The sequence below is a fragment of the Macrobrachium rosenbergii genome, chromosome 51, assembly GCF_040412425.1.
Source record: "Macrobrachium rosenbergii isolate ZJJX-2024 chromosome 51, ASM4041242v1, whole genome shotgun sequence".
Lineage (NCBI taxonomy): Eukaryota > Metazoa > Arthropoda > Malacostraca > Decapoda > Palaemonidae > Macrobrachium > Macrobrachium rosenbergii.
Window position 1 is genome coordinate 50222515 of NC_089791.1, and position 27868 is coordinate 50250382.

The following is a 27868-nucleotide window of genomic DNA, read 5'->3' on the forward strand; positions in this document are numbered from 1 at the left end:
TCCATAGTTTTCGAGGTCATTGAGATGAATAGTGACACCAGTTCCCATTAAGTCCAAGTTCAGCCCTGATAGGAAAAGGGGGGGGGGGTGAGAAGGGGTAAAAAATAAAATGTAAAAAATGCTGGGATATGTAATTGAAGCAACTACTTAACAGGAGAGAGAGAGAGAGAGAGAGAGAGAGAGAGAGAGAGAGTCTATCAGTTGTCATTCAGTTTTCCCAGGCAGTGCCAGGTTGTTCAGCTAGTATATATATATATACAAATATGTGTGTCAATCTGCAAACTGCTACTAGTTTTTCCACGAGTTTTAACAAAATACGAGCATCTTTCTTAAAAAAAGTATCGTAACTTACTGTTATCAATAGCAATAAATGAAGCTTGAATTGCTCTGTTTTCGTACGCTTAATAAAAAGTCAAAACTTTTCTAAAATTTACAGTCTCTTTAACAATTTTACGAACAGGAGTCATTCAAGAATAAATGTGTGAATATATTAAGATTTTAATGGGCAAACCGCCTTTGCACTTCCAACTGCCCCTTCTAATTTATACAGAAATTATAGTTTTACAATTTTCACAAACTAAATGGTGTTTTTGATGAATTATGTAAATACTGACATTTGACATTTTAGTTTCCCTAAATTGGAAGACGCTCAAAACAGAGGGCTGAGGTTCCATTTTTGGAAGATCGTCAAAACACGTTATTTGCATGCACACACACACACACACACACACACACACACACACACACACACACATATATATATATATATATATATATATATATATATATATATATATATATATATATATATATATATATATATATATGTGTGTGTGTGTGTGTGTGTTGATCCAAACAAAGTACAGTAAAAGTTGAATATATATATATATATATATATATATATATATATATATATATATATATATATATATATATATATATATATATGTATGTATGTATGTATATACATACATATACATGCATCTCGTAAAATAACATCTTTATAGATAAATGCAAGGATAATACTACAATCAACCGATGGAATCCATCATCAAAAGCTCTCATATGGAGAAAGAGGATCCCAGACATTCTACTGTAAATACCCAGGTGGTCCTGCAACCTTCAAATGCCCCAAATACCAGAAGCCCCAACAGAAAGGGAATGTAATGTCATAGGAGGAACCCATGGGAGGTGAAACGCCACCGAAAACCCGGCGAATAAGCCACTTTTTTGTTTACCTGCTGGAGAGAGAAAGCTCCATGCAGACGGGTTCCGCAAGGAACTGGGGAACTTGGAGGAACTGGTTGTCAGTATCATGTGCTTAGCAACACGTCCTTCCATAAATAGCGACGCCTGGGATAATTTAATCCGAGAAGAAGTTTGAGGTTTTGAACGTTAGGCCTAAAACGCAGTTATTGCCCGAAGAGGCCTATTTTCACAGAGTTTTTGACGTCGTTTGGGCAACGCCACGGAAAAGGAACCGTTGCAAATTATCTTTAGGCAATTTTGTGAGGCCTACTGATCTGAATGATGGTGTGGGGGTCGTCGGTTGGGCGTGGAAATATGTAAGTAGGCCTAGTGGGGAATGTGTCCGGCATTGGGCTGGATCAAATATTTAAAATCAATTTAGGCCTATGGCTTAGGTTTGTTTGCGGCTAGGGATTATCTACGCTAGGGTGCCTAATGTAGATTTATCCTTAGAAATATGTAATTAATGCGTAATAAGTCCGGCATCGGCCTGGAACAAGTGCTTGATAAATATTTAGGCCTATACCTTAGGTATCACTGAGGCTAGGCCTAGTCTACCGTAGGCTGCCATAGTTAATGGTAATTTACCCTAACCTTGCTTAGGTTAACGATCAATATTCAATAGGTATATCTTCGGGCCTATGCATTTCAATATTTTCACCAATGGGACAAATGCAAGGTAAGGGGTCAGGGCTACTGTAGGTCTAGTAGGCATTTCCGAGGGAATGTGACGTAACCACACCTAACTTTACCTTACCTAACCTTGGAAGCCTGGCTAGGGGGCTTTACCTCCCCTGGACCCCCTAGTAATTCGTGACCCCTTACTCTGCATTCTACTACTCCAATGAAAGAATGTTGCTTGTTCTAAGCCTATGCTACCATAGATTAGGCTTAAGATATACCTTCGTATATAGGCTAGCCGGAGAAGCTATGTCAGATTATTAAATTTCGGTAAAGATTAAGATTACTACTGCAGCCTGGCTCCAGCCATTTGCCGACTGGAATATTTATTGCCTTTTCTTAATGCTTTTGTTTATGTTTATATTTACCATCTTTTGTTTGTCTTTACTTCATCACCAAAGAGCTGGTACTAATTATGGCAGCTATTATACTCGTAAACTAATAGTTACCGAACCAGAGGGGCACGGTAGTTGTCTTTGGATTTACCCAGATTTCTATGACAAAAGGTCAATTCCATGCCCAATATAAGAACCATTACATTTTTCCAAGTGATTATCTATTTTTCTATCCATTTCAAACCATTAGCCTATTGTTGGTGCCAACCATTTGTTTTTGTTACCCCTCCCCTTTATTCAAACATGATGGGGGATCCCAGTGGGAAATCTGGTTTTTGGACAAAAAACAAATGCAATTGTCAGAAAGGTAGGAATGTATAAATCACATAGCCTAATCACTTGCAAAAATACTTCATTTATGCATACTGATAGTATTAGTCACAGAAAAATGGTAAAACTGCAGGCTACTATAGCACCCTTTTAGTTCGGTAATTACCAGTTTACGTGCAATATTTAGTGCCAGATTCTTGGTGTTGAACATAAAAACATAAACAAAAGATGGTAAATATAAATATAAACAAATGACAGTATATATAAACACATACAAAAGACATGAACATCAAGAAAAGGTAGTAAATATTCCATTCAGTGACTGGCAGGAATCAGGCCATTGTAGTAGTTTGCAGCTTAACTTTAAGAATTTATAAAGCACGAAAATGTAGCAGTGACATAGGCCACAGGATTTCACCATAACCTAACCTAATTACTGACTGGTAGGAAGTCATGGCCTCACCAGGATAGGGAGACGCCCCCTTGGACCCCATTTATCTTGACCTAGAAAGTAGTAAACAGGAAGTATCCTAACCTAACCTAACCTAGGGTGCCAGGCCCTTCTGTGGCTGGTGGCGCTACTAATTGCATCATTATAAACATGTTACATTAACAAGGATGACATTTAATCGTGTTACTGTAGTAACATGTACTAAGAACAGAGAACAAACGGTATGTGCAGTTCAAAACTAACCTAACCCTGCTCAACCCATTGTCAAGGTCATCCCTATTTTAAATCAACCAGTAGAATGAAGGAGCTCTGATCTTTGACAAAGACACCTTCATAAGAGGTTAGTCACTTATTAAATTTTCTGGTTTTGACTTCTGGCAAACCAAATACCAGGCAAAGTAGAGCATGGTATAGCCTAGTTTATGGTTCATCCGAAGACCAACTTCATCAGAAATGGCAAGTTCAGTGACATTGTATGCCTTAAACCCCTTTTAGTTTATATTCACCCTATAGAATATGCAAATTGCTATTTTCCTGAAGGGACTCAAAAACACAAAATTCATCAACCAAATATAAGGAACTCACTCTTATTAGAATTAGTAAAAGAACTCACTCTTATTAGAATTATTAAAAGGAGTACAGTACTATTGTGCCTGTTATTTCAGTTCAAATTGTATTACCTACAATGAATGTAACAAAAGCTCTTCATAGAAAAATGCCATTAATTTTCATTGCCTTTTGTTTGTTGAATGATACTCATCTGCTCATTGATATAAAATTGGAAAGGCTATAATTTGCAGGAAGGCAACTGTTTCAAGTAGCTCTGTCATCTCAAACATTTCCATCTGTCTTGATCCTAGTTAGATAGGCACCAATTAAAGTACAGATGCATGTTATCATTCATACAAAGCCAAATGAAGAGATACTCTTACAGATTAAACAATAACTTTCAGAGAAATGTTCATTATCAGATGGTTCACGTACAACCTTTCAGAAATTTTAGTTTTATTAAGTGAATTGGATGGTTTACCTATCTATCACACTTGCACTTTCAACCTCATGAACACTGGTTTGGTTGTTAAGAAACTAACTTGTTTGTAGTAATGTTCTAAAATTTTGTGTAGCTTTGATGTCAGATCTTTTGACAAATTTGTTTCTTTCAGGGAGAGATGGTTGAGTGATGCATGTACTTTCCCAACAGACAGGGCACTTCATCTCGCTGAGAACTCCTATCATATTGCCTACATGTCGGATTCAAAATCAAATTCTTTCTGTAACCATTCCAAAGAAGACCCCATGACTTGTAGTTGTGGAGAAGAAGCAACAGGTAGGAATTCATCTTCCTTGCAAGATTTTTGATTGGTTTTGTATGTTTGTATGACTGTAAAAGCCATGGTACATTCACACATCATAAACCACTGCTTTACGTGCAGAAGGCTGTGAGGATGTGGGAGACTCTGTGGAACTTTTGTTACCTAAACAACAAGCATCTGCTTTTGTACTGCTCAAAAGAGGCTTTTCAGAAACAACTGGTCTTAGAATTTCTAGACCTAGCATAAAATCAATGGAAAATCTGAGTGCAGAAGGGCAAGTCGCATACATGAGGTCCTTATTTTTTGTACTCTTTCTTTTTTAACAAAAATTAAATACGTTTATTATTTTGGGTCTTATTTACCTGACCAACTCACTAGAAATCAAAAAGTCTCCAAAAATGCTGAAAGAACCTTCTCTGCCTTATAAAGAAACTTTGGCTTGTCCATTACAGTCTTCTAAGGGCATCTAATAAATCCGTTAAGTTCTTTACAAAGGCATCTTGAACAATCTTGTTAGTTGCCTTTGCTTCATCATGAGGTAGGAGTAAACTGTAGTGCTTATCTACTCAAGATATAACCTACACCAAAATTGCACAGCTAAGCTTTATCCTACTCAAGCACTGACAGTTGTCAAAGATTGCCAGTAAGGTGTTTTTTTTTTCCCTCCCAGTTTGAACTTTCAAGAGTTACTTCACCTCAAAATGACTAGATCCTGCAAATCTTAATTTCAGTTTCTTTGCCTTGAGGTACTTCTCACCTTGGTAACAATTAACTGCTTGTCAGACTGTGATTTGTACTTTTACTTTAAAACTCATTCATGTCATTTAGAATGTAGTAGTTTACTAATACCTTACTGCTCATTGTTAAAAGGGTTAAGGTATTGTGGATATCCCTTGATTATTCCTTTTTTTTTTTTTTCTTAAGGTGCACAAGGTTAAAACCTAAAATTTCCTCCACTTCTTGCTGCCTTGTTTGAAATTTCCTTTTTAATGTAAGATTCTAATGTACTATATATCCAGGAAGAAGAGTGCCTATAGAAAACCCCTTGGTAACTAGAAAAATGTTTGGTCACCTAAGCTCTGGGCTGTATGAAATAATTAAAATTATTCTCCACATTGACCATCAAAATGATTATGTAGAATTATGGTTACTATCAGTTTATAAGCTAATTAGCGTATAACACTTAATTTGATGCGAAAGCATGGATTATTTTCTCTTTACAGGTTTGTTTATCAAAGACTGGATAGTGTACACCACAGAATATAGTAACCATGTGGAAGGAGTGAATGCTATAAATATACAGTACAATACAGTGTACATGTGCTGTACTTTGAATGATGAAATTAAAAATAAATTTTTTCCTCATATTTATAATACATGTAATGTGAGTACAGCACTGAAGTCATAATTTTATTTATTTTTAGAATTTGCGTGGGTGTGGAGTACAAAAGAAGAAGGTGGCCAAGCAGGAAACATAGTACTGGGACCAGAATGTCGACAGATCAATTTCAATCCTGAGTACAGTTCAGGAACTGCATCTGTTAGAGGAAACCAGATTCTTCCCAAGAATTATCAGCACTATTGGGAGATTAAATTAACAAATGCAGTTTATGGTACAAATATGGTGAGTAATCTAGATGATGTCTTTTGAAAAAAATTAACTACAGTCTGTGATCGAAGTATAAATTGGTATGCAAAATGACATTCTTTGAGGCACCTCCTTCTGTACACATACAAATTTAATGGTACACCCCTTGTCATTAAAAAATAACTTTCCTTATGCAGGTATTTAAAAGATTCTGGAAGTTAAATCTATTGTGAATTATGCTTGCAAAATCTTAAAAAATATTTCTGGGCTCGACCTGTGTCACCCAGTGAAATGGTTCCAATAGCACACTTAGCACAACACGTGAACACCGTGCCCTTTTTTCTTTTGGTGTTTTCAATCGAATTACGGCTTTAATCATGTCATCCCGTGAGGATATCACACCATCTAAGTTGAGTACTATATCTGATTGGTTTTTAAACGCGAGAGGCAAAGTATTTATGAACTGTATGCAATATATGTTTACCACAGCCGAACGTAGGCTATGCTTGCCTCTGTTGCGTTTTCGACCTTCAGTCTCCACTATTAGCAGAACGAATTCTGCTAGATACCATCCATTCTCCATTTCGGTTTTTGGAGCATATTTTGGAGAAATTACCACGTCGCTGGTGAAGAGGCATGGAACCTTTGTATCTTGGCTTGAGCCAGGCTCAGTTATTTCTGATCATAGAATTTGAGTCTTTTTATTAGTTTCCTTTCCTCCACCAGCGAGTTGGTGCCTTCTCGATGGTGTTATTATTTTATCATGATTATAGCTTATGTGTATAATGGATTAGTTTATGTGAGTGATTCGGCATCAGAGGTAGGCCACCTTGGTACTTAAAGTTACCTACAAATGATTTTCAGGTTCCTTCTCTGCCACCCAATCATTTATGTTTATATATAATCTTTAGGCTAACCCACATCATGGGTGGTTAACATTATATTATATATTAATTTGTTCTGGTAACAAGGATGGTTTTAAAAGATAGTTACTAGCCTAGCCTACCTGACCAGACCGTGATACGGTTTTGGAGGGTTAGGCTAGGCATGACATGCGCCTTTACACGATGCTCAGGCTACCTAGCTCACCTGACCAGGTCGTTTCATGATTTTGGAAGGTGAAGTTAGGCTAGTGAGAGAGTTCCTCATTCACACTTAGCCCACCTGACCAGGCCGTTAGGTTTTGGAGGGTGAGGTTAGGCTAGTGAGAGAGTTCCTCATTCACACTTAGCCCACCTGACCAGGCCGTTAGGTTTTGGAGGGTGAGGTTAGGATAGTGAGAGTGCTCCTCAATTCATACTTAGCCACCTGACCAGGCCGGTTCGGTTTTGGAGGGTGATGCTAGGTTAGTACGTAGGTTCTTCTCTCCCCACGCCTGTAGTGCTCAATCCTAGCCTTCCTGACCAGGCCAAAGTTTTGGTTTTGGAGGGTAGGCTAGGAACAAGAGGTTTAACCTCCTGCTTTTTCGTGTATAGCCTAGTCCTTCTTTACCTGAACGATTAGAATCTGGCGGCGTTCCCTGGGCATCATCCTCGTAGAGGAAAGCCAATCGCTTGCGCTCGCACCTCCGCATAGGGAGGTTGCATTCGCTTCTCGGAGGGTGCATCCACCTGACTGGCTGCCGTTCGGCCGGTTTCCGCCACTCATCTCCCTTTCCCTTTCCGGGCCAGACTAGTTCGGCGATGTCCGTTAGCTCTCTACTAATTACTTATAGTAGTTAGTAGCTGGAGCGTCAAACACTGTCCCGTGGCAAATAGGAGTTACAATACGATAGAATTAGTTGTTTCAAAGGTGCTTTTTATGTACAACGCCTGCTTGAGGCGAGTCTCCGGCGGACTAGTCGGGTTTCTCGTATGTTATTGTCCAATTAACCACTCCGTGGGTATGGTTTCTGGCATATTTTACGGTTTCCATTATTTGGTTACTGCCTTGGGTGACTTGAGAGATGAGCTATATGCGACACTCTATTTCGCTCATATTACGCCGATTCCATAATCGTGACACAACGTCTCCGCCGGACTAGTCGGGTTTCTCGTATGTTATTGTCCAATTAACCACTCCGTGGGTATGGTTTCCGCATATTTTACGGTTTCCATTATTTGGTTACCGCCTTGGGTGATTTGAGAGATGAGCTATATGCGAACACTCTATTTTCGCTCATATTACGCCCGATTCCATAATTGTGCAACACAACGATTTCAGTGACAAGTCACGGCGGAGTAACATGGAGTACTTTGCTTGGAACACAAATATTAGTTAGTTAACCATCCCGTAGCATAAATCTATGTTTAAATAGACTTTTGCTGCCGGACTCAGTTCCGCGGTCCTGCCTGATGATACTCATGTACCATCATTCCACTTACAGATGGTACGTTGTCAGGAGCCAGGTTGCACGACCGCCCTCCAACAACCCCCTGCGGACACGAGGTGTGCCGCCGCGACTCCAGCTGCGATGTGCAAGTTGGAGACCTGGTTGTTTGGCACCGGACGGCTGTGAGATTTGATTTGGTAAGAGATGTGTCACGCTTTTATGAGCTGGTAACAGATGTGTCGGTAAGTGACAAGAGACTGCTAACCTTAGTCCCTTTTGATTTTAATGGCTCAATGTGGATATATGCGAAAAATTTGGAGAATATTTTAGCAAGTCTTACCTTCTCTTCCAGTCTAACCAAGCAATCCGGAGCCTCTTCGCTCGACCCTGAAGACCTGGGTCGGGATTTGGGGAAATGTAGCGCCTGGCCGCCCCTATATACTGTCGGAGGAGATTTGCAATCTCCTTTATCCGAATGCTTTCGGATCTCCGCCACAGTGCCAAGGACGGGCTGCCCCACTCATTACGAGGATCAGGAAGAGACGCAGACCCCCAGGACGAAGATCTGTGTGAAGAGGTGGTGGAAGAAGTAGCAGCCATCAACATTCACGTTGAACCGATGAGCGTGGATGACCACCAGGTAGAAGGTAGGGTGGTAAGTGAGGCAGGTGAAGGTAGTAGGAGTAGGTCTATTTTATCCAGTTCACCTTCTTCGTCCTCTTCTTTTCAAGGATTCTCCAAGTCAACTAACCTTGGGACAGATCCCAGTCTGTTATCCCCAAGGTGAAATCTCTGAAAAGGAAGGACTTACCTAAGCCTTCCAGACCTCAAAGGTCTAATCCGCCAGCTCCCTATGGGTCGTCACTGGCTCCCAAACCAGTGACGTCCTCAAGTGCGCTACTCCCCGTCTAAGGGGTCGAGGACCAGAGTTTCAAGGCTAAGCCCCCACAGCCTAGCTTCGACTCTGAGGCTTTCACGACCTGCTGATGCAGAGGATCGATTTAAAGGTTGAAGCTCGGCTACAAGATCTCTGCCCTCAGCTTGTCACAAGCTTAGAGACCTCAGGACAGTCAGTGTTGTCATTGGCACAGAGGATGGAGACCCAGGAGAGTTTGCTTGCCAGATTCATCCAATCCAAAGCAGTACAACAGTCATATGTTGTCCCGGATGCCTCCAGACTGCCTCCCTTTGATAAGAGGAACCAGTGCAGACTGCCTCCCTTGATAAGAGGAACCCGTGGCCTGGCCCTGCATGCTCCGCTGCATAATGACACACTGACCATAGAGGGATTGGGCACTGCTGCCTGCAAGAACTAGAGTTCTTTCCAGCCACCCTAGTGCCTCCCTATCCAGACTATGCCAGGTTAACTGAGGAGGCCTGGATTAGATCCGATAAGGTCCCTAAGGAAACGGTCATCTTTCCTAGGGACCAAGCTCAATCCACCCTGATGCGCTCTCACTGACTGGGAGTGCGAGAACACCAAACTTACTCCCCTTTAGAGGAAGTTTTACTGTGTTCTCTGTAGGTGGCTCTATTCCGACCCCCTGCACTACTAAGATTGCAGAGCTGACCCTTCAGGCTGAATGGATGGCAAGCCCATACCTCAACTCCGGGAGACAGATCCCACTTCCCTCCTCTTCCCAGGAGATTTGGAATGTTGGTTGGGAGCTCCGGCGATGTTCACGGTGGGGAAACTCGATCCCGAGTGTGCCTCCACCCTGTTCAGCAAGCAACTTCCCAAGATCCCGGAGGCTCTGCTGATGGCGGAGTATGAGGCAAGATGCAGGCTGAGTCGCTCCATTCATTCCGTCACATCTCAGAGGTGACTGCACTAGTATATTCTGACGAACCACTGTTTCAGGTTCTCAAAAGTCATTACTGGCATCCTTCCAATCGGTCTTTATGACTTTGTGGTTGCAAGGCAGAACTGCCGGAAGCACATCTTCGCCGACGCCACCATCAGGCATGAGCCTAATAGACTCATGAAGAGCTCTATCTGGGGACCTAACTCTTCCCAGAGGATGAGGTCAATAACGTCTTGGCAGAGGCAACCAGAGCGAACAAGAGCTTCGCTCTCGCTGGGGTCTTCCTTTCAAAAGGAAGTCCCTGAGACCTCCGACCTCAACCTAAGGGAAGGAAGAGGTTTAGAGATTCCAGGACTATCAGAAGCTTCAGGCTCAGACTGTGCTTCAGGCGGTACCGGTCTCACAGATCAGACAGCCTTCCACATCCAAGGCACTGCCTCAGCAGCAATATGTTCTAGTACAGCCGGCTCAGCAAGCTTCAGCCCCGCCAGCCTTCGTGACGTCCCCAGCTTTCAACACCTCGTTTGAAAACCAGGGGGCGTTTCACGGATACAATAGGCATACGAGGGGTAGTAGAGCCAGAGCCGCCTACCGAGGTAGAGCAGCGTCCAGACCACTTCCACTCAATGAGACTCCTCAGGTAGGCGGGAGATTGTATCTCTTCCGGGACCATTGGACCTTCAGTCCATGGGCCCACAGTATAATTTCAAAAGGTCTGGGATGGAGCTGGAGCAGAGGGCCTCCTCCGCCAGTCAGATTCCATCAACCTCCATCCAAAGACTTACTGGACTTTGCAAAAGACCTTCTGCAAAAGAAGGCAATCAAGAAAGTCAGACACTTGAAATTTCAAGGCTGTCTGTTCAGTGTCCCAAAGAAAGACTCAGACAAGCAAAGAGTAATTCTAGACTTGTCTTGTCTCAACTTATACATTCAATGCGACAAGTTTCGATGCTTACAATCTCGCAGGTACGGACCCTACTTCCCAGCAACGCCACCACCTCTATAGATCTTTCAGACGCATATTATCACGTCCCGATTGCGAAAATTTCTCTCTTACCTAGGGTTCAGACTAGGAAAACAAGCATACTCGTTCAGAGTCATGCCATTCGGGCTCAACATACAGCGCCCAGAATATTTACCAAACTAGAGACAGTAGTTCAAGAACTACAGGCTCAAGGGATTATGCTGGCCGCATACCTAGACGATTGGATAATATGGGCATCCAACGCCAAGGAATATCGAAAGCAACAATCACAGTAATCAACTTCCTGGAATTCTTTGGGATTCCTAATAAACAGGAAGAAATCCTGTCTAGTTCCAGTTGCTCAATTTCAGTGGTTAGGAATCCAATGGGACCTAAACACACATAAACTGTCACTTCCGCCAGCCAAGAGGAGGGAAATAGCCAAAGCTACCAGGCAGTTCCTCAAGAACAAAAGAGCCTCTCGTCTGCACTCCAGGAAAGAGTTCTAGGCTCTCTTCAGTTCGCTTCAGTAACAAACTTGTTACTAAAAGCCAAACTGAAGGATATAAACAGGGTATGGCGGAAATGAGCCAACAGCAGAAACAGACACAAGGTGTCTCTAATTCCGCCACGATATTGAGGAAGAGGCTTCACCATGGTCAACAGTCAAGAGTTTGGCAAGGTCAGTGCCTCTTCAATTTCCTCCATCGCTAGTGATCCATACGGATGCTTCCCTTGCCGGATGGGGAGGATACTCCCAACACAAGAAAATTCAAGGAACATGGTCAACAGTATTCCACCAGTTCCATATCAACATTCTAGAGGCAATGGCAGTATTTAACATTAAAGAAACTACGCCCAGCCAGAGAGATTCACATCAGACTGGTGCTGACAGTGCAGTAGTTGTACATTGCCTAAAACAGAGGGGGCTCCAAGTCGAGCCATATCAATCATGTAATGATTGCAATTTTCTCTGGCAAGGAAACATCTTTGGCACCTGTCAGCTACCCACCTGGCAGGTGTTGAAATGTCATTGCAGATTCACTATCCAGGACAACTCCGCTGGAGTCGGAATGGTCCTTGGACAAGACATCGCTCGAGTGGATTTGTCTTCAGGTACCGGGTCTCCAGATAGACCTGTTTGCCACAGAGAGCAACCACAAAGCTTCGTGGTTATGTTGCTCCCAATCTAGACCCTCTAGCTCATTCCACAGATGCGATGTCAATCGACTGGAACAGATGGCAAAGGATCTATCTGTTTCCACCAATAAATCTATTGATGAAAGTTTTACACAAACTCAGATCATTTAAAGGTCAAGTAGCACTTGTGGCACCCAATTGGCCAAAGAGCAATTGGTTTCTCTCTTCTACTGGAGTTGAAGCCCGCACAAACAGATCACCAATCCAAGATTGACACAAGTAGTGCAAACTGACTGTGTCAGCTCCTCAAGAATTCTGAGTGCCCTAGCTTTATGGACTTCATGAAGTTTGCAGCTCAGAAAGACGCTAACATTGACCCTCTCAATACACTGTTCATAGAATCAGATAAGAGGGAATCTACACTTAGACAATATGACTCAGCAGTTAAAAAGTTAGCATTATTTCTAAGGGAATCTGGCTCAGAAAATGACCACGAATCTAGCAATCTCTTTTCTTCAGATCATCATTTGAGAAAGGACTGGCCACTAGTACTATTACTACAACAAAATCTGCTTTAAGAAAAAATATTTTTACATGGCTTTAATATTAACCTTACAGACTCATATTTTTCACAATTCCTAAAGCATGTGCTCGTCTTAGACCAGCAATCCGTCCACACATGGTTTCCTGGTTCTTAAATGACGATTTTAAATTGGCATCAGACACTGATAACGACTATGTACATACCCGAGTCTGTTAAGGAAGACGTTATTTTTTAGTAAGTCTAGCCTCAGGGGCCAGAATTTCTGGACTATCTGCTCTTTCTAGAGAACCAATCATGTTGATTTCTCCCGCCAGGAGAAGTTCTGTTGTCTCCGGATCTCAGATTTCAGCAAAGAATGAGGATCCACAAATAGATGGTCTCTTGGAAGTTTATTCCTTCCACAGGATCTATCTTTTATGTCCAGTTAACACTTTAAAGCTTATTTAAATAGAACTTTAAAAGAACTTCAGGCCCTCTTTTGTTAGGGAAAATGGGGTACCATTTCCAGGCCATCAGACAACAAATTCTTATTTTATTAAACAGGCTCACCCGGTTCAGTACCTCGAGTACATGATATTCGGGTGGTAGCCACCTCAGCTAATTATTTCACAATATGAATTTTGATGACCTTAAAAGTATACGGCTGGAAATCACCAACAGTATTTAAATGCCACTATCTTAAGTCCCTAGAGGCCCTTAAATATTCCACTGTAGCTGCAGGTAGTATTGTTCCTCCTGGTCCAGCTCAAGACTAGTATATATAACTCTTGTTTATCCTTATTGTAATGTAATTTTAATTAAATTACTAATTGGTATATTCACTAAGCCTACCTGCTCGCTTGCTTGCCCTGCTTTCTAGCCTTTTAGGTCAGGTCTGCTTCACAGCCTGACTCCTGCCTGTAACATTGATATCCTATGTGCCTTATAGTTTTTTAATTATATTTTGAACTTTATAATTTGGGGTTATTAAACTCAGTATTGTTCTCTAAGTTTTATTTAGCTCCATTAAGGTAATCTTTTAGATGGTACCACCAAGCTATTGTATGGCTGATTCTCTGTTACTATTTCACTGGGTGACACAGGTCGAGCCCAGGAAAGGGATTTTGACAACAGAAAAATCTATTTCTGGGGGAGGACCTGTGTCACCCAGTGACCCATCCTTATACTTCCTTTCCCACCCGGATAGCATACCAAGCTTGGAGGGTGCTAATTTTGGGATGAAGATGGCGGGCGCGAGTGGTAGGTGGCAGCAAACGGAAGGTAGTAGTAGGTAGAACGGCTCACCCATGTTGGGGGCTTTGAGAATGGAGAGATCTGTTGGGCAAAGCATCTGTGATAGTGGCTACCACTCACCCCTTAGTGCATACCGACACCATTGTGGTGATCGATCCAGGGGTAGTAACCCTGGCATTATGGATAGCTTTTTTTCCCTGGTATATTTAGCAATATTTATACCTAGAAATGTGTGCTATTGGAACCATTTCACTGGGTGACACAGGTCCTCCCCCAGAAATAGATTTTTCCGTTTTCAAAATCCCTTTTATGATACTAATCGTCTCCCTGATTAGAATTTCCCTCCCCCCTTAATTTCCTGCCAGGTAAATTGTTAGGTCTTGGGTAAAACATTAAGGCAAAAACCTTAGAAACAGATGTTTGGAAGGCAAGAAAAGCATATGCATACTGTAGTAGTGAAAGTGTTGCACAGGGGACCACCAGACATCAGCAAGATAGGAAAAGTGGTCTCTAGAAGAACAAACCTTGTAGAAGCTGTGCTGGAAATCTGAACAGTTGAACTGTATGTCTGAGACAGTGAGAGAGGAGACAAAGTTTAGAATCCAGTACTTTAGTTGTACAGGTTGACCATCACTAATCCGGCATCATTGGGACCTGGAGGGTGCCGGATTAGCCATTTATTAGGCTAGAATACACAAAACCCAGTAGCTAAGCACCTCATCTTAGAATTAAAATATCCCATAAATCAGTACAAGTTGGATAATAAAGAAAAGACAATTATCAAATACAGATAGTGCTTGAGTTACAATAATTCGACTTACGATATTTCGAGTTTACGATTATGATGGGGTTAGCAATTAATGCCAGAACGAAAATATTTAGGAAATATTTTTAGAATTCGCGCAGGCAGCAGCTACAATCAGGCGGCGAGAGAGACCAACTTACAATACAATAGAAAAACTTCTTTTCCTCCATCTCTTTATTCCATCTGCTAGTTAAAAAAGTAAAAGAGAATGATAAAAGTATTGTTAGTAACGTTATACTCTTGCATAAATGCGTACAGCCATAAACAACCGAACAGGAAACTTGTTTTGCTAACAATCGTATCGGATAACAACTGTTTTGCTTGTATTTCAACCATCGTACGGTAATACACAATTTCCGTAGTCATGTTACAATTGACGTTAAGTACTGTACAATAGGACTGATATATTTTTTACACTCTACCCTTATTCGCTTTGGAGGAAAGATTGGCAGGAAAATATACTGCTACAGTAACTTAAAGCTGTAAGTTGTAGCTGAAGCTGAGAAAACAATGTTCAAGCTGCTAATGACCATAAATTATCATGCATCGGCAACATGGATGAAACTCGACCGTAAATAAAACTGAGAGAATGTATTTTAATCAAAACTACTGGGCATGAAAGAATACAAATTAATACTGTTTTCACGCAGATAAAAGATAAATACGTAAAGCTTCGTAATATGATGAAATCAAGAGAAAATAGCGATCGGAATCTTGATTTTTTTACACAAAACATACATGCCCCCAAACGCCAGCAGCGATTCCGCTAACGTCATATATTAACAAAAAATAGCTAAATTAATTTCACAACGAAAAACGTATTTAAGTTATATTTCGACTTAAAACACTTCAGATAACGAAAAATATCCGTGTCCCCAAATAAATAAAGTATCCATATTCATTTACGCTAACTAGAAGCAAGAAAAGTGCTTTAACTTAGTTAAATGCGCAAATAAACACCAGATATCGATTCCCAAAACAAAACATTGATCGCAATTTATAATACAAAAGCAATATGAGAATATACGCAATTGGAAACAATGTAGTAAAGCAAACTTTTAAAAGATCCATGAAAAGATGCACATTCGTTATGTTGTTTGTATAATACTGTTAATATGTGAATAGAGTTCAGTATAATGTAGGCTAGGCTACCAGTTTGTTGATGCAGCACACTGCGCCACCAAATCAAGTGGCGGGCGAATAAAGTTAGCTTAGCGACCGGAAATTTGAAAATTAGTGTGGAAACATTGGAAATTATTCTAGCCGAAATTTGTACCGATTACTGATTGTTCCAGACTACTGATTGCCGGATTAGTGATGGTCAACCTATAGTAATTGATGTATGAGACAGTAGTGTGAATGATCTCAGCATTATTATACTTTGGGATGGACAACTGCTTTAGGATAAGTATGTTTGACAATTTTGTTCTGGCCAACAATAAAAACTTGATGTCGTTTTCTGCTCCTATTTGGGAGGGGAAAGGAATATTATTGATCCCGATAACCTCATGCTAATACCTCATATTAAGTAAGCATTACCAATGTAAAGAGTTACAACTAAATCTGAATTCAGTTATATTATTTTGATAAGACAAATTATGATCCTGCCAAATTGCTCAAAAGAATATAGAAAATATTAAGCAGAATGTAATAGAAATTTTTTTTTTATTTTAATTTTATCATAGCCAAAATTACAATGTTTCCTTATTAGTTTTTTTTATATTAATTTTATGATTTCCTGTTGACCACTTTACAGGGTGGGAATTTAGCATTAATTGCCAATACCTAAATTTACAGATGATTGGTGTATGTACACCAGAGTGCGATATGAGTCACGGCATATATCGCTTCTGTTCTCTCATTGGTCGTGATGATGAATCGTGGGGTTATTCATACAAAGGTAAGTGAATAGTGAATACCAAAAATATGGTTAATACTGAGGCATTTGCCTTTAACATATCTTGAATTTTTATTTTAAGAATGGATGTCATCTGTCAGACTTGAATACTGTATTAACAATTTTAAAGGAATTTAATCAGGTCACTAGGTTATTTCTTGACTCATAGAGCTGGTCCTTAAGATTTATTGAGTTTATTCTTATGGGGTGAACATTGGAGGAAGAGAAAGTAGTTGCTGTTGAATAGTAAATGGGACAAATGAAATTAAAAAGATGGCAAGCACTGCAAGATACTGCAAGGAATCTTCAGTGCAATACGCAGTGTGTAGCACAAGGCCTACTTCCTGTAGGAGGATAATGCCATCAGTGCGCCTCGCATGGTGCACTGTAAGCATCACTTAAGGTTCTCTGCAGCATCTCTTCACCCCCAGACTTTAACCCCTTTCATTCCTTTTATAGTTCCGTTCATATTATTTATCTATCAACTTACTTTACTCCCCCTCCTAACATTTGTTTCATGGTGAACTGCCAGTTGTTACATCTTTAAAACCTTCTTTACTCTCAATTTCCCTTTCAGCACTGAATGACTTCATAGGTCCCAGCGCTTGGTCTTTGGCCTAAATTTTATATTCCAATTCCAGTTCCACAAGGTCTACTGTGAGTTACCCCATATTGGACTGGGTTGCATAATAATCATTTAATGATGAAATAAGGACACCTCTGTATCAATAGTGTACTGCAATCACTGACCAATACCTCATCTTTTGCCAGGTACTACACAGCATGCAGGGAGTGTGAGCCGGTATGGTCCTCGATGGGGAAAAGGAGCTATTGTTGGAGTACATCTTGATACTTGGAGAGGCAAATTAGAGTTTTTCTTAAATCGTGAACCTCTTGGTTAGTTTTATTGCATTGATGTTGCAGATAACCGAAATTTTTTTACAGCTGGGAAGATTAATGATGATTATTTATCCAACTGGAACATAATAGGTTCAGATGTTTATTTAAATGAATCAATTCAGTAACATTTCCAGTTCAATAACCCATTTTATTTTGTACGTAATGAAGACAGTGAGACTATATTTATCCTAAAGTGAGAACTATGCTGATAGCCAGCCATTTTATAAAGTAACTTTGATTAATGCCTTATTACCTCAATTGCTTTTATCCTAAGCTTTTTGACAGTTGCTTTGTTTCACCTTTCCATACAGGTGTTGCTTTTGAGGGACTGCGGAACAAGGATCTTTACCCTATAGTTGCATCCACATCAGCACATTCAGGAATGAAGTTAGTTGCTAGTTACATGTTTCCACACAATCTACAGTTTCTTTCATCTGAAGTTGTATTTAAAAGATATCCTGATAAGATTAATGTTCATCCAAAAGATTTATCATTACCACCTGGCCTTCAAATGCTCATACAGAAAAATTACTGGCCATTCATAAAATATGTTAGTCTTAAAATTGGTAGCAATAGATTAAATTACATGCGATGGCATGGCACCAAACGGCACCTTGAAAGCAACTCGACAGATGTGCATCAGTCCAAGAGACTGTGCACTGGCCATGACATTTACTCATTACCTTCATGCTGTGATGAGATTCCTAGCACCAGAAAACACTGTCAGAGTTTTAGGGTGCTGTTCAATCCTAAGAGAAGACACTGCTTGGGCAGTGAATGTGAGAGATCATCTTCAGATACTACAACAAATGATGAGCAGGAAGAAAGTGAAGGAAAGAGCCTTGATGGGGCTTCTAGTTCACAAGTTAATGAGCCAAATTCCAGCAATGATTGACTGCATCCAGGCAGTAGGTGCATTTATTTCTGAATGTTCAATTTTATTATAATGGTGCCATGAGGGGACTTGAAAGGGTCAGTGGAAATTATAATCTATATTTTTTTGATGTTCTTTTGCATGTTAGCTCCTTTTTATACAGCGTTTAAAAATTATGTACTTATACAGGAAATTATCCTGAAAGAATTAAGTAAATATGTACTTATAATGTTGCTTCAATTACCTTTTTTATGGGGAGTTCACTTGGAAATCAAATGCAGTGATGACGATATTTAAGACCAAATGTCAAACTTTTTCATTGGAACACTTTAAGAAACATCTTACAAAAATCAGTTTCCTTGGCAAAGGGTGTATAGCAAAGATTCACAACCTACTGCTCAGCTTTGATTGTTAGGTTGTGCTCTTTTAGTGGTTTAAATTATCCTGGTGAGCAACAGCTCTTCACTGGCCGAAGTCTGAGAAGGGGCTAATGCTTGTGATGACAGACTTCCTCATCTGATGCTAAGCTTTATTTCAGTTATTTATTAAATTACAGATGAGAAATGTGTATAAACTACTTGAATGTTAAAGTTAGATTGACGAATTTCTGTCAGTCTTCATTACTCTAGATCATCTCAATTTTTTCACTGGGCAGAATAGACAATATTCTTCCTAGGGAGAGAGGGAACTGCTCTAAAGTCAGCAGTGGGCTCTGCGTTGTTTTCAGCTCTTATTTCGTTATTAACTGCAGATACATTTGCAGCAAAATATACTTAACATTTTTTTCATGCACAGCACAAAATTCTTGAGGTAAAATATATTATTCTAAGACTTTTTAAAGTACTGTAAATGTTCATAAGCATGTGACAATACTGCATGTGAATCATTTGCTCAAAGAATTTTGTTTTTTCATCATACTAAATTTTCTCCCCCATTTAATCTCTTCCCTCTTTATCATTACTAATGAAAAAATAAGAGTTACTATATTTCCCAACACTGGTTTGCAATGATGCAAACAAAAATCAATGCTATACAAAATCTTTCACTGCTGGTCCCAGCAAATCAAATTACTACCTTAATTCTTAATTACCTGGCTAGTGGTACTTGCTTCCAGATATGGACAGTGCCGTCTGCAGCGTGCTTTTTGTGGAACACTATACAGCACACAGGTTCTCTAAGGTATTCAATCAGACCCCTAATGTAGTTTTCTGCATTTTACTTTCCCTCCATGCTCTTTGGTCTCTTCCCACTTAGCTCTCCACCTTTACCTTTATCTTCTTGCAACTATCATCTTTCATTGAAACACAAATCCTCTAAGCAAGCCCTTGGAGGGTACTAAATATGATCAGGTGGCCTCATAAATCTACTTAATAATTATACTAATGTTTTTCAATCCACATAAGCAAAACAAGGCTCCTGGAGAATGGAAGTGAAGGAAAAGAAAAGGTACAATCACGAGTGGCCATGTTGTGAGGGAAGTGTTGGGGTGAACTTTGTACTGTGTATGAATGTAAAACATTGTGTCACAAAATGCACAGGAATACAAAATACACAAGGATTATGAGATTTTCAATGCCTAGAATGTATAACATAGTCAACAGGGAAGAGAAGGTTGTTGAGAACCCGCTGTGATAGATGGGCAAGTCTTTAGAAAAGGTTAATATTCATGTTACTGTAAAATGGAGTTAAAAGGCTAAGGTATGTGGAATGGATACAACTACACTACTACTACGAGATTCAGGGCCTCTGTAACACGGTTTTTGGACTTTGCTCCTTATCAAAGCATTTGGATGTGGCTGAAAGTTGACATGTATTTACAACCACACACACAAATTTTTGTCAGCATTATCAATAACTTCAACCCCGATAGTTTTAATTTTTATAGAGTAAAAATTATGTAGCTGACGCCACGGCCAATGATTACGAGCCAGGAGTCGAAAAACATTCATTACGTAAGCAAGGTAAACACCGTTTGACGAAATGTTGCCCCGCCCATCCACCAGACAGAAACTCATTCACCTTGTTCCATCGGCTCTGAAACCCATAGCAGTCAAGAATGGCTAACAGGATTTGGAATTGTCCCCGTGGTTACGACTTGCAACTTTATACAGTCAAGAGAAAGCCCGTGGCCATACTTACTATAGCCTGAATAGGTAATTATTCAGTTTCTAGTTTAAATCCAATGTTTATGGTCTGATTTGTATTTGCGTAACGTGATTATAATATTGTAATGTCATTCAGGATTTTGAACATTTTCATTAACTATTCACTATGCCACCAAGAGAGAGAAAGAGAGATTGTATGTAAACAGTCTTTATATAACTATTTTTGTTAAAATAAGATTTGTATCCAAAGTAAATACAAACTTATATGTGCTAAAAATCTCAGCAGACCAACAGATCATCCGATATAATTTTTTTTCTTTTTATCTTTAGCTTCAACATTGGCAATAACATACCCAGTTGCCATAATTTGTTAGCTTAATGAAATAACCTATCATCTAATGTTAAACTTAATTTCTGACGAGCCATGGCTTATTGCACAGTGAAAAAACATGACAAAGACTTAATGAATGGCGGAACGATACATAGATGTGGGTACCGCATTGCAGTAGTAATACTACTGTAGCAGTAGTGCAAGCAGTAGTAATAGCAGTAATATACATGAATTAAACATTTAGGCCAACTGCTGGGATCCTTGAGGATCATTTAGCACTTTTTACAACTACTCAAGAAATGAGTTATTATAGCCAGAAGTTAAATTTTCTAATCCAACAATGCCCATGATAGCCTTCAGTGTTATCCTGAATTATAATGAGGCCAAAGTGGGTGGAGCCTCATGAAGTCATCATTCTGACGTTAATTATTGCTGAAGGTTTAAAGACAAAATACGGTACCAGCTATTTTTTTTTTCAGTAAATAGGTAGATAGCCAATAAATAAAATTTGCTTGACATTGGATATAGCAGTTATCAAATCAAGCTTGTCTACTATGTTTTGAAATTACCAACTATTCCTACATCTTGTCAATCTAATTGTGACCTATAAGTAGACTGTAATTTCTTAGGAAACTTATTTTGGGAGTTAGACTAATAATCGAAGTGTTTTTGTATTTATTAACATATTTTTGTTGGTTTTGTTCATTACTGACAATTATCAGTGGAGAGGTTTCAGATTTCATAAGGTGTACTGCTTTGCTTGTATTTAAATTTTTGTCATTGTTGCCAGAGGTCTAGCCTTCGTCACGTATAGCCAATCATCCACCAAGAAAGAGGGAAGAAATGCTGTCATAAGTTACGTAACGAGTGCGTTTGAAACCTATTCTCTGAGTAGGATTGGCCCGTCTTCAAAAAAAGTCACTTTTACATTATAAGTACCAAATTCATTAAACTGGGTACGTAATGCGAATACAGTCAAAATTTATGTAGATATCATGCGTATTCTGAATAAGCGTTATATTTATGAAATGCATAGATAAAAAGTTATTGCGAAAAAACCGTGTTACAGAGGCCCTGAATGTCATAGTAGTAAATAAAAATATGTTTCCTTTGTACAGGGAGCAAAGATTTTGAAAAGGTATGACAATTGAATGTCAAGATCCATATCTGGAGCTGGTACGAAGAGTGCATTACAGATAAGAATCAGTAGAGATTTAGAATCCAGAGGCTGGAAAAAAGACAGAGATACCAAAGACTGAGATAGGTTGGATCAAACTCTTTACCACTTGCATGACTTCCATTTTCTATTTCTTCACTTTATCTGTGTACCTGTCAGCAACATTTCGTTATTGTATGACTTTTATCAAGTAACTTTGTAACGCGTCTTACTACAGTATAAAAAAAAAATGCCTCTAGCTCAAGGCTTGTAAGCTAAAAAGTCACTTTGTAAACAGTACAAATGTTCATGAGGACCAACAATATATGTAATATTTACTAACTAATTCCAGCTCACTGCTATCAATAAACTATGAATACAGTTACAACCTGGTCAAACTGCAACAATGTATATAAACACTAATTCTCACCTCATTTCTTAGTCTTACATACAAATTCACACCTTTCTCTCTTATGCTGTGATAATGTTCCATCTATTGGGTTATATGATTCTATTCTTAGATTTGCATTTCCAGGCAATGACCTTTCCTTTAGTAATTTCTGGTGATTCATTGCACTCAATCTTCATTCTTAGCTTTCTTCAGAGGTAATTACTTCTGTTAACCTACCTGAGTAACAATCACAACTCATTTGTTATTAATTTTCTATTATTGTAAAAGTGAAAAAAATTACATTCAAGCAGGTTTAATTTGCATGACTTAAACTCCACTTAACGAAGTCAATACATATATATGTGTATATATACTGTATGTATGCATATACTGTATATATATATATATATATATATATATAGAGAGAGAGAGAGAGAGAGAGAGAGAGAGAGAGAGAGAGAGAGAGAGACAGACAGACAGACAGACAGCACTAAGTGGCAAATGGTGAAAAATTTTTCCCGTAAAATAACTTGAACTAAAGAAAAAGGCCATTTAGTCTACAATCGCCTTACGAATCCTTCCATAAGACAAATACCTGGATAAATAAAAAATTAATAAATAAATATAAATTAATAAATAAACAAATAAATAAAGCAGCTCAGAAATAGTTATGATTCACACCCAAGAAGAAACCAGAAAAGTTTCAAATTGATCTTGAAATACTGAAAGTATTTTCCCTTTTCTCGTTTCATATTCACGATGAAATACAGATAAATACTGGTAATAATAATAATAAATATTAGTAATAAATATTATTAATAATTATTATTAACAAAAATATGCAGAGGCTACACCAGCGATCGATGCATACCAAAGCTGCAGGAACGTGGAGAGAAATGGCAAGCAATTAATGAGTCCATCACGCACTAGACTTAGTCTTGATTTTATTATTACTATTATTATTATTTTATTATTATTATTATTATTATTATTATTATTATTATTATTATTGATGAAAATGTGCACACATTCACATGGAAACTTCCGCAAAGCAAAAGAGAAAAAGAAAAAAAAGCAAAGCGATATAAGAAACTGTTGTCGAAATACGTGAACAGAGTCCAATGTCTGTGTCGCTGTTTTTAACGAACCTTTTCCAACGGCCCATTTTCATCATTTATTTTAGCAGACGTTTTACGAACGGATGCCCTTCCTGGCTATAGACTTCCCTTATTTATCCGGGCCTGGGAAAGATATGATTACAAATCATAAACAGTCAATTGCATTATGATTATTTGGAGTTACAAACCCAGAGAGAGAGAGAGAGAGAGAGAAATTTTAATTTCACCATCCGTGAGCTGTAAATTCTCGCAACCGAGAGTTCCATTACAAGTTGAAAAAAGAAAGTTCACTTGGAAACCATTATATATTAACAGAATATGCATCCAAGTTACCAAACAAACCTCACGTGACCCTCCAAAATTAATTTTTACAATAACCTGACGCACTTCAGTCAGGCAAGAAGAAGAAGAGAGAGAGAGTGCGGGAAAGAGATCGAGGGTTAAGTTCAACCACCAGTCGGCGGAGAGCGTCACGACAAAAGCTACAGCGGCAGAGACTTACGACCCACGGATTGCATAACGTTAGGAGGAAGCCGTTTTAAAGCCATATACCGTCTACTACTACTACTACTACTGACGTCGTAACTTGCCTGTCTATTAGGTAAGATAAGGGAGAAGGTCAGCCACTAGCCCATTTGTTATAACATATACTCTATAAATATTTCAAGTTGTGTAAAGATTGCAAAACGAAGCGATAATAAAAATCAAGTTGAGGAAACTGCAGACATTCCTGAGGCTAGCATATTAGGTTCATTTGAAAGAGTGACTGATTTACGAAATTTAGGCCCAAGCCAAGCAATGGAGTCTTTTAGGCCGACCAGAGCTTAAAAACTGAAAAGCGGGTAGTTGGAGTGGTTGGACAGCAAGATTGCATATAGGAAGCTAAGTGGAGGTAACATAAAAGGCTAAAAAGTATATTAAGGTCAGAGTTAGAACAAATAACGATGGATCAGGTTGGACTAATTTGAATTAACGAGTTTCATAAAAAAAATTTACTCCTGTTGCAATAATAACGAAAAAGCATTTAACGATTTTAGTTTATATATATATATATATATATATATATATATATATATATATATATTATATATATATATATATTATATATATATATATATATAAATTTGTTACACTGACATTTTTTTATATTCACAAACATTAAGCCACGAATTTTATTCACTATCCAATTCACTGTACCTCCAGAGTAACAGACGCCCAAGGTGAATTATAAGTGATAAATATTTCGTCATCAGTGGGATTCGAACTGCTCTGTAGAAATAAAGAAAACAGTTACATTAATCAATGAGCCACCAAGAGAGGTATATATCAGAATCTGGAATGGTACTAAAGAATGGATTACAAATTTCGAATTTCAACAATTTCAATAAGTTCTATGCGGCAGAACCGAGATAATCATGCAACTCATCAATATGTCTTGTTGAAAATCTGAATATATTGACTGGTATAATTTCTGTATAAGGAATAGTTTATATTTAATACTAAACGATATACAGATTAATAGTGAGTCCAGGTTTGAGAGTTTCAATGTAGTATAATCATTCACACAAGTCCCCTTTGACGATCTGTTAAGAATAATCTGAAATCCCAGATAATATGAGAGGCAGGTGAAAAGACCATTTCCTAAAATTCCAAATAGACCGGATTAAACTTTGTGCACGAGATTGTGAATTTGAATTCACAGGGAAAACTGTGGTGTGCAAATGGGAACATTATTTTAAAACATGTAAAAACGAAGACCGGGGGACGAAAATGTAAACATTTTTCCACATATTAAACGAATTGGTGCCATATATAAATTTACCACGGGGGTAGAGAATGATTTGAGCCTTTCTGCTTTGTATTTCTGTATACGTAGTTTATGTAGAAAACCCAACGAAAAAAATTAAGAAAAGTCATATCAAAGTTTTTAAGGGAGTATATGTAACCCTGAATATACTGATGATGAAACTGACGTTATAAGGAATTTAAGTAGTAGAGTCAAGTATAATATTGTATTAGGCGACGCATTAAGAAAGGAACAAAAAAATTTATGGCAATACCAATATACACACCTCTAAAATAATACACATACTTACCATGACATATATCAACTTTCAATATATTCCCTATGTACTTAAAAACTCTTAATATTAATGTGGCATTTGACAACACTAATACAATGAAAACAAAACTCATAAATCACTTTCTTGACAATACAAAAGGAAACGTATGTCAAATACTAAGAGATTTATATGACAACTACACTGTAGGACAAAATGGTACTACATCACTGGAGAGAAGTGTACAAGACAAATAATACAGCTATTGTTTATTTCAAGAGATAATAAATCATGCTAATATTTGATCAGGGGCTTTAAAAAATGGGGTTATTCTAAAGACACGTTAAAAAGAAACATAAAAGTCTAGTCTTATAAAAGAAAGTCTTGACACGAATATAAATATCAGCCAAGGAATATAAGAACTTATGCATTTGTTTCCAAGGAGATATGTCAATGTATTGATTTTAAAGAGTGTAATTTAGCCTGGTTCAAAGGATAAAGATACGAAACGATTGTTATTCTCCAGTAAAAAAAAATAACTCAGATCAGGTAGGCTATATGATAGCATCCACTTAGCCTTCACTAGTTAATCTTTATCAAAAGCTCAGTTTAATCGTACAATAAAACTTCCCGAACTGAAGTCATTCTTACAAAAACTAAGCGCAGTACCATCTTGCTGTTATACCTCTGCATCGATTAGCCAATATTTTTTGTTCATACCTACGGGGATTCTAGACGAAATGAAATTAATATCAGCGAAATAGTTTCACAGAGGCCCGATGCGTCACACGACACTATACGCAATGATGATAATGATGATAAGGATGATGATGATATGGATGATGATGATACTGGTCTAAACTTATATTACGTATGATGTAGCCTGGGTTATAGGTCTAATGCCACGTATAGGGGCATACACACAAGGTCACTCAGCGCCATAATGTGAAAATAGTTCATTAGGCCTAATGGCAAGAATGATAGCATTTGGAAGATGTAAAATATAAAGAATATATTAAAGATTGAACACTATTAAAGACTGCAAAGGGTATGAATTTAAAAGACAAATTACATATTTAGATACGTAAACGATTAAAAAGGAGTAAACCATTTAAAATTTGCAAAATAAACCTACACGTGTTAAGGCTATGACGTTCCCGCATAGATCAAGCGCTATCTGGTTAAAAAAAATGCTTGACATTTAAGGTAAATTTGAGCTTTAAACTTTACTTTTGAACTTTAGACTAATTAATTTTGAACCTTGAATTCAAGAACTTTTAAACATTAAAGCTCCGGTTATTTGAATCTTAGAATTTTCCTATAGCGAAGGAAGATTAAGGTTTTTCTCGGCAAAAAAAAAAATTAAATCCGATACTTACTTGATGAAGAACGGAGAAAAACAAGCTTCTCCCCTAAACTTGATCCTGTAGTCTTTAGAAGAGGTTTAATCCAAGACAGAATGCCTCCATAGTACTAGAGACGCCTCTGCGGCCTCTGCTGGTGACAGGGAGGGTGTCTCCTGGTGGCGATGATTATTATTACAAAATTCTCTTAATTTTCCACGTGTTGGCCGATGTCATCTAACTTGACCCATACCAAGGGGCTTGACGAAGTGAAAGCTCCATACTTTTAATTTGTCTCCCAGGTTTGATCAGATTCTCTTTTTATATATACCATCTCGACAACCCATTATAAACGCCAATTCCATTTAAAATCATTTCGGTATCGTATAAAGGCCTATCTCCCAGTTCATTTTCGACAATTAGTAGAGGGCTGAGAATTTCTATTCTACCATAACTTGATTTTCTTCGAGGCAGATAGGCCTAACCTCCTGGTTCATTTTCGCCAATTTGCAGTGGGCCAAGAATTTCATTCTCTTCGAGGAAGATGGGTCTAATCTCCTGGTTCATTTTTGACAATTAGCAGAGGGCTGACAATTACATTTTTACCATTAGTTCATTCTCTTCGAAGTGCTAGACCTAACCTCCTGGTTCATTTTTGACAATTGGCAGAGGGCTTAAAATTGCTATTCTACCACACCTTCACCGTCTTCAAAGTAGACGGGTCTAATCTACTGATTCACCTTCGACAATCATCATAACTTCCTTGCCTCTCAGAAAAGACAGGTTCAAGAAATGGCTAAGTGAACTGGCCCGGATACGGTCAAGTCGTCTAATATCAAGTCATCTAAACTTCACACTGGAGTGAATTGAAAGCTGTTACCAGAGACCAAACCTGATTAAAATAAGTTAAATAAAGAGCCTGCCTCAGTACAGCAACGGAGCATT

General features: G+C 38.5%; 3 protein-coding genes across 3 annotated transcripts in view; 2 read left to right on the forward strand and 1 right to left on the reverse strand.

Annotated features, from left to right (window-relative positions):
* LOC136833392 (proteoglycan 4-like) overlaps positions 1 to 27868 on the reverse strand; it is a 433343-nt gene that overhangs the window by 358551 nt on the left and 46924 nt on the right. Inside the window, exon 2 of the mRNA XM_067095476.1 lies at positions 26960 to 27868. This exon is cut by the window's right edge and continues 207 nt beyond it. The gene's annotated coding sequence lies outside the window, so the exon portion shown is untranslated. The remainder of the gene's footprint in view (positions 1 to 26959) is intronic.
* LOC136833391 (SPRY domain-containing SOCS box protein 3-like) lies at positions 1098 to 18648 on the forward strand. Its single transcript, XM_067095474.1, has 6 exons — positions 1098 to 1565; positions 4209 to 4372; positions 5783 to 5982; positions 16546 to 16648; positions 17417 to 17542; positions 17857 to 18648. Exons 1-6 carry the CDS (start codon positions 1528 to 1530, stop codon positions 18438 to 18440), a joined length of 1215 nt encoding a protein of 404 aa, XP_066951575.1. The 5' UTR covers positions 1098 to 1527; the 3' UTR covers positions 18441 to 18648.
* LOC136833393 (uncharacterized) overlaps positions 23964 to 27868 on the forward strand; it is a 31897-nt gene continuing 27992 nt past the window's right edge. The window contains exon 1 of the mRNA XM_067095487.1: positions 23964 to 24121. The gene's annotated coding sequence lies outside the window, so the exon portion shown is untranslated. The remainder of the gene's footprint in view (positions 24122 to 27868) is intronic.

Excerpts from the sequence above, each read along its gene's own strand:
- LOC136833391 (XM_067095474.1), top strand. The coding sequence starts at position 1,528 with ATGATGGTGTGGGGGTCGTCGGTTGGGCGTGGAAATAT. Across the intron at positions 4,373-5,782 it reads TTGTGGAGAAGAAGCAACAG|AATTTGCGTGGGTGTGGAGT; the intron begins GTAGGAATTCAT and ends ATTTATTTTTAG. Across the intron at positions 17,543-17,856 it reads CTTAAATCGTGAACCTCTTG|GTGTTGCTTTTGAGGGACTG; the intron begins GTTAGTTTTATT and ends CTTTCCATACAG.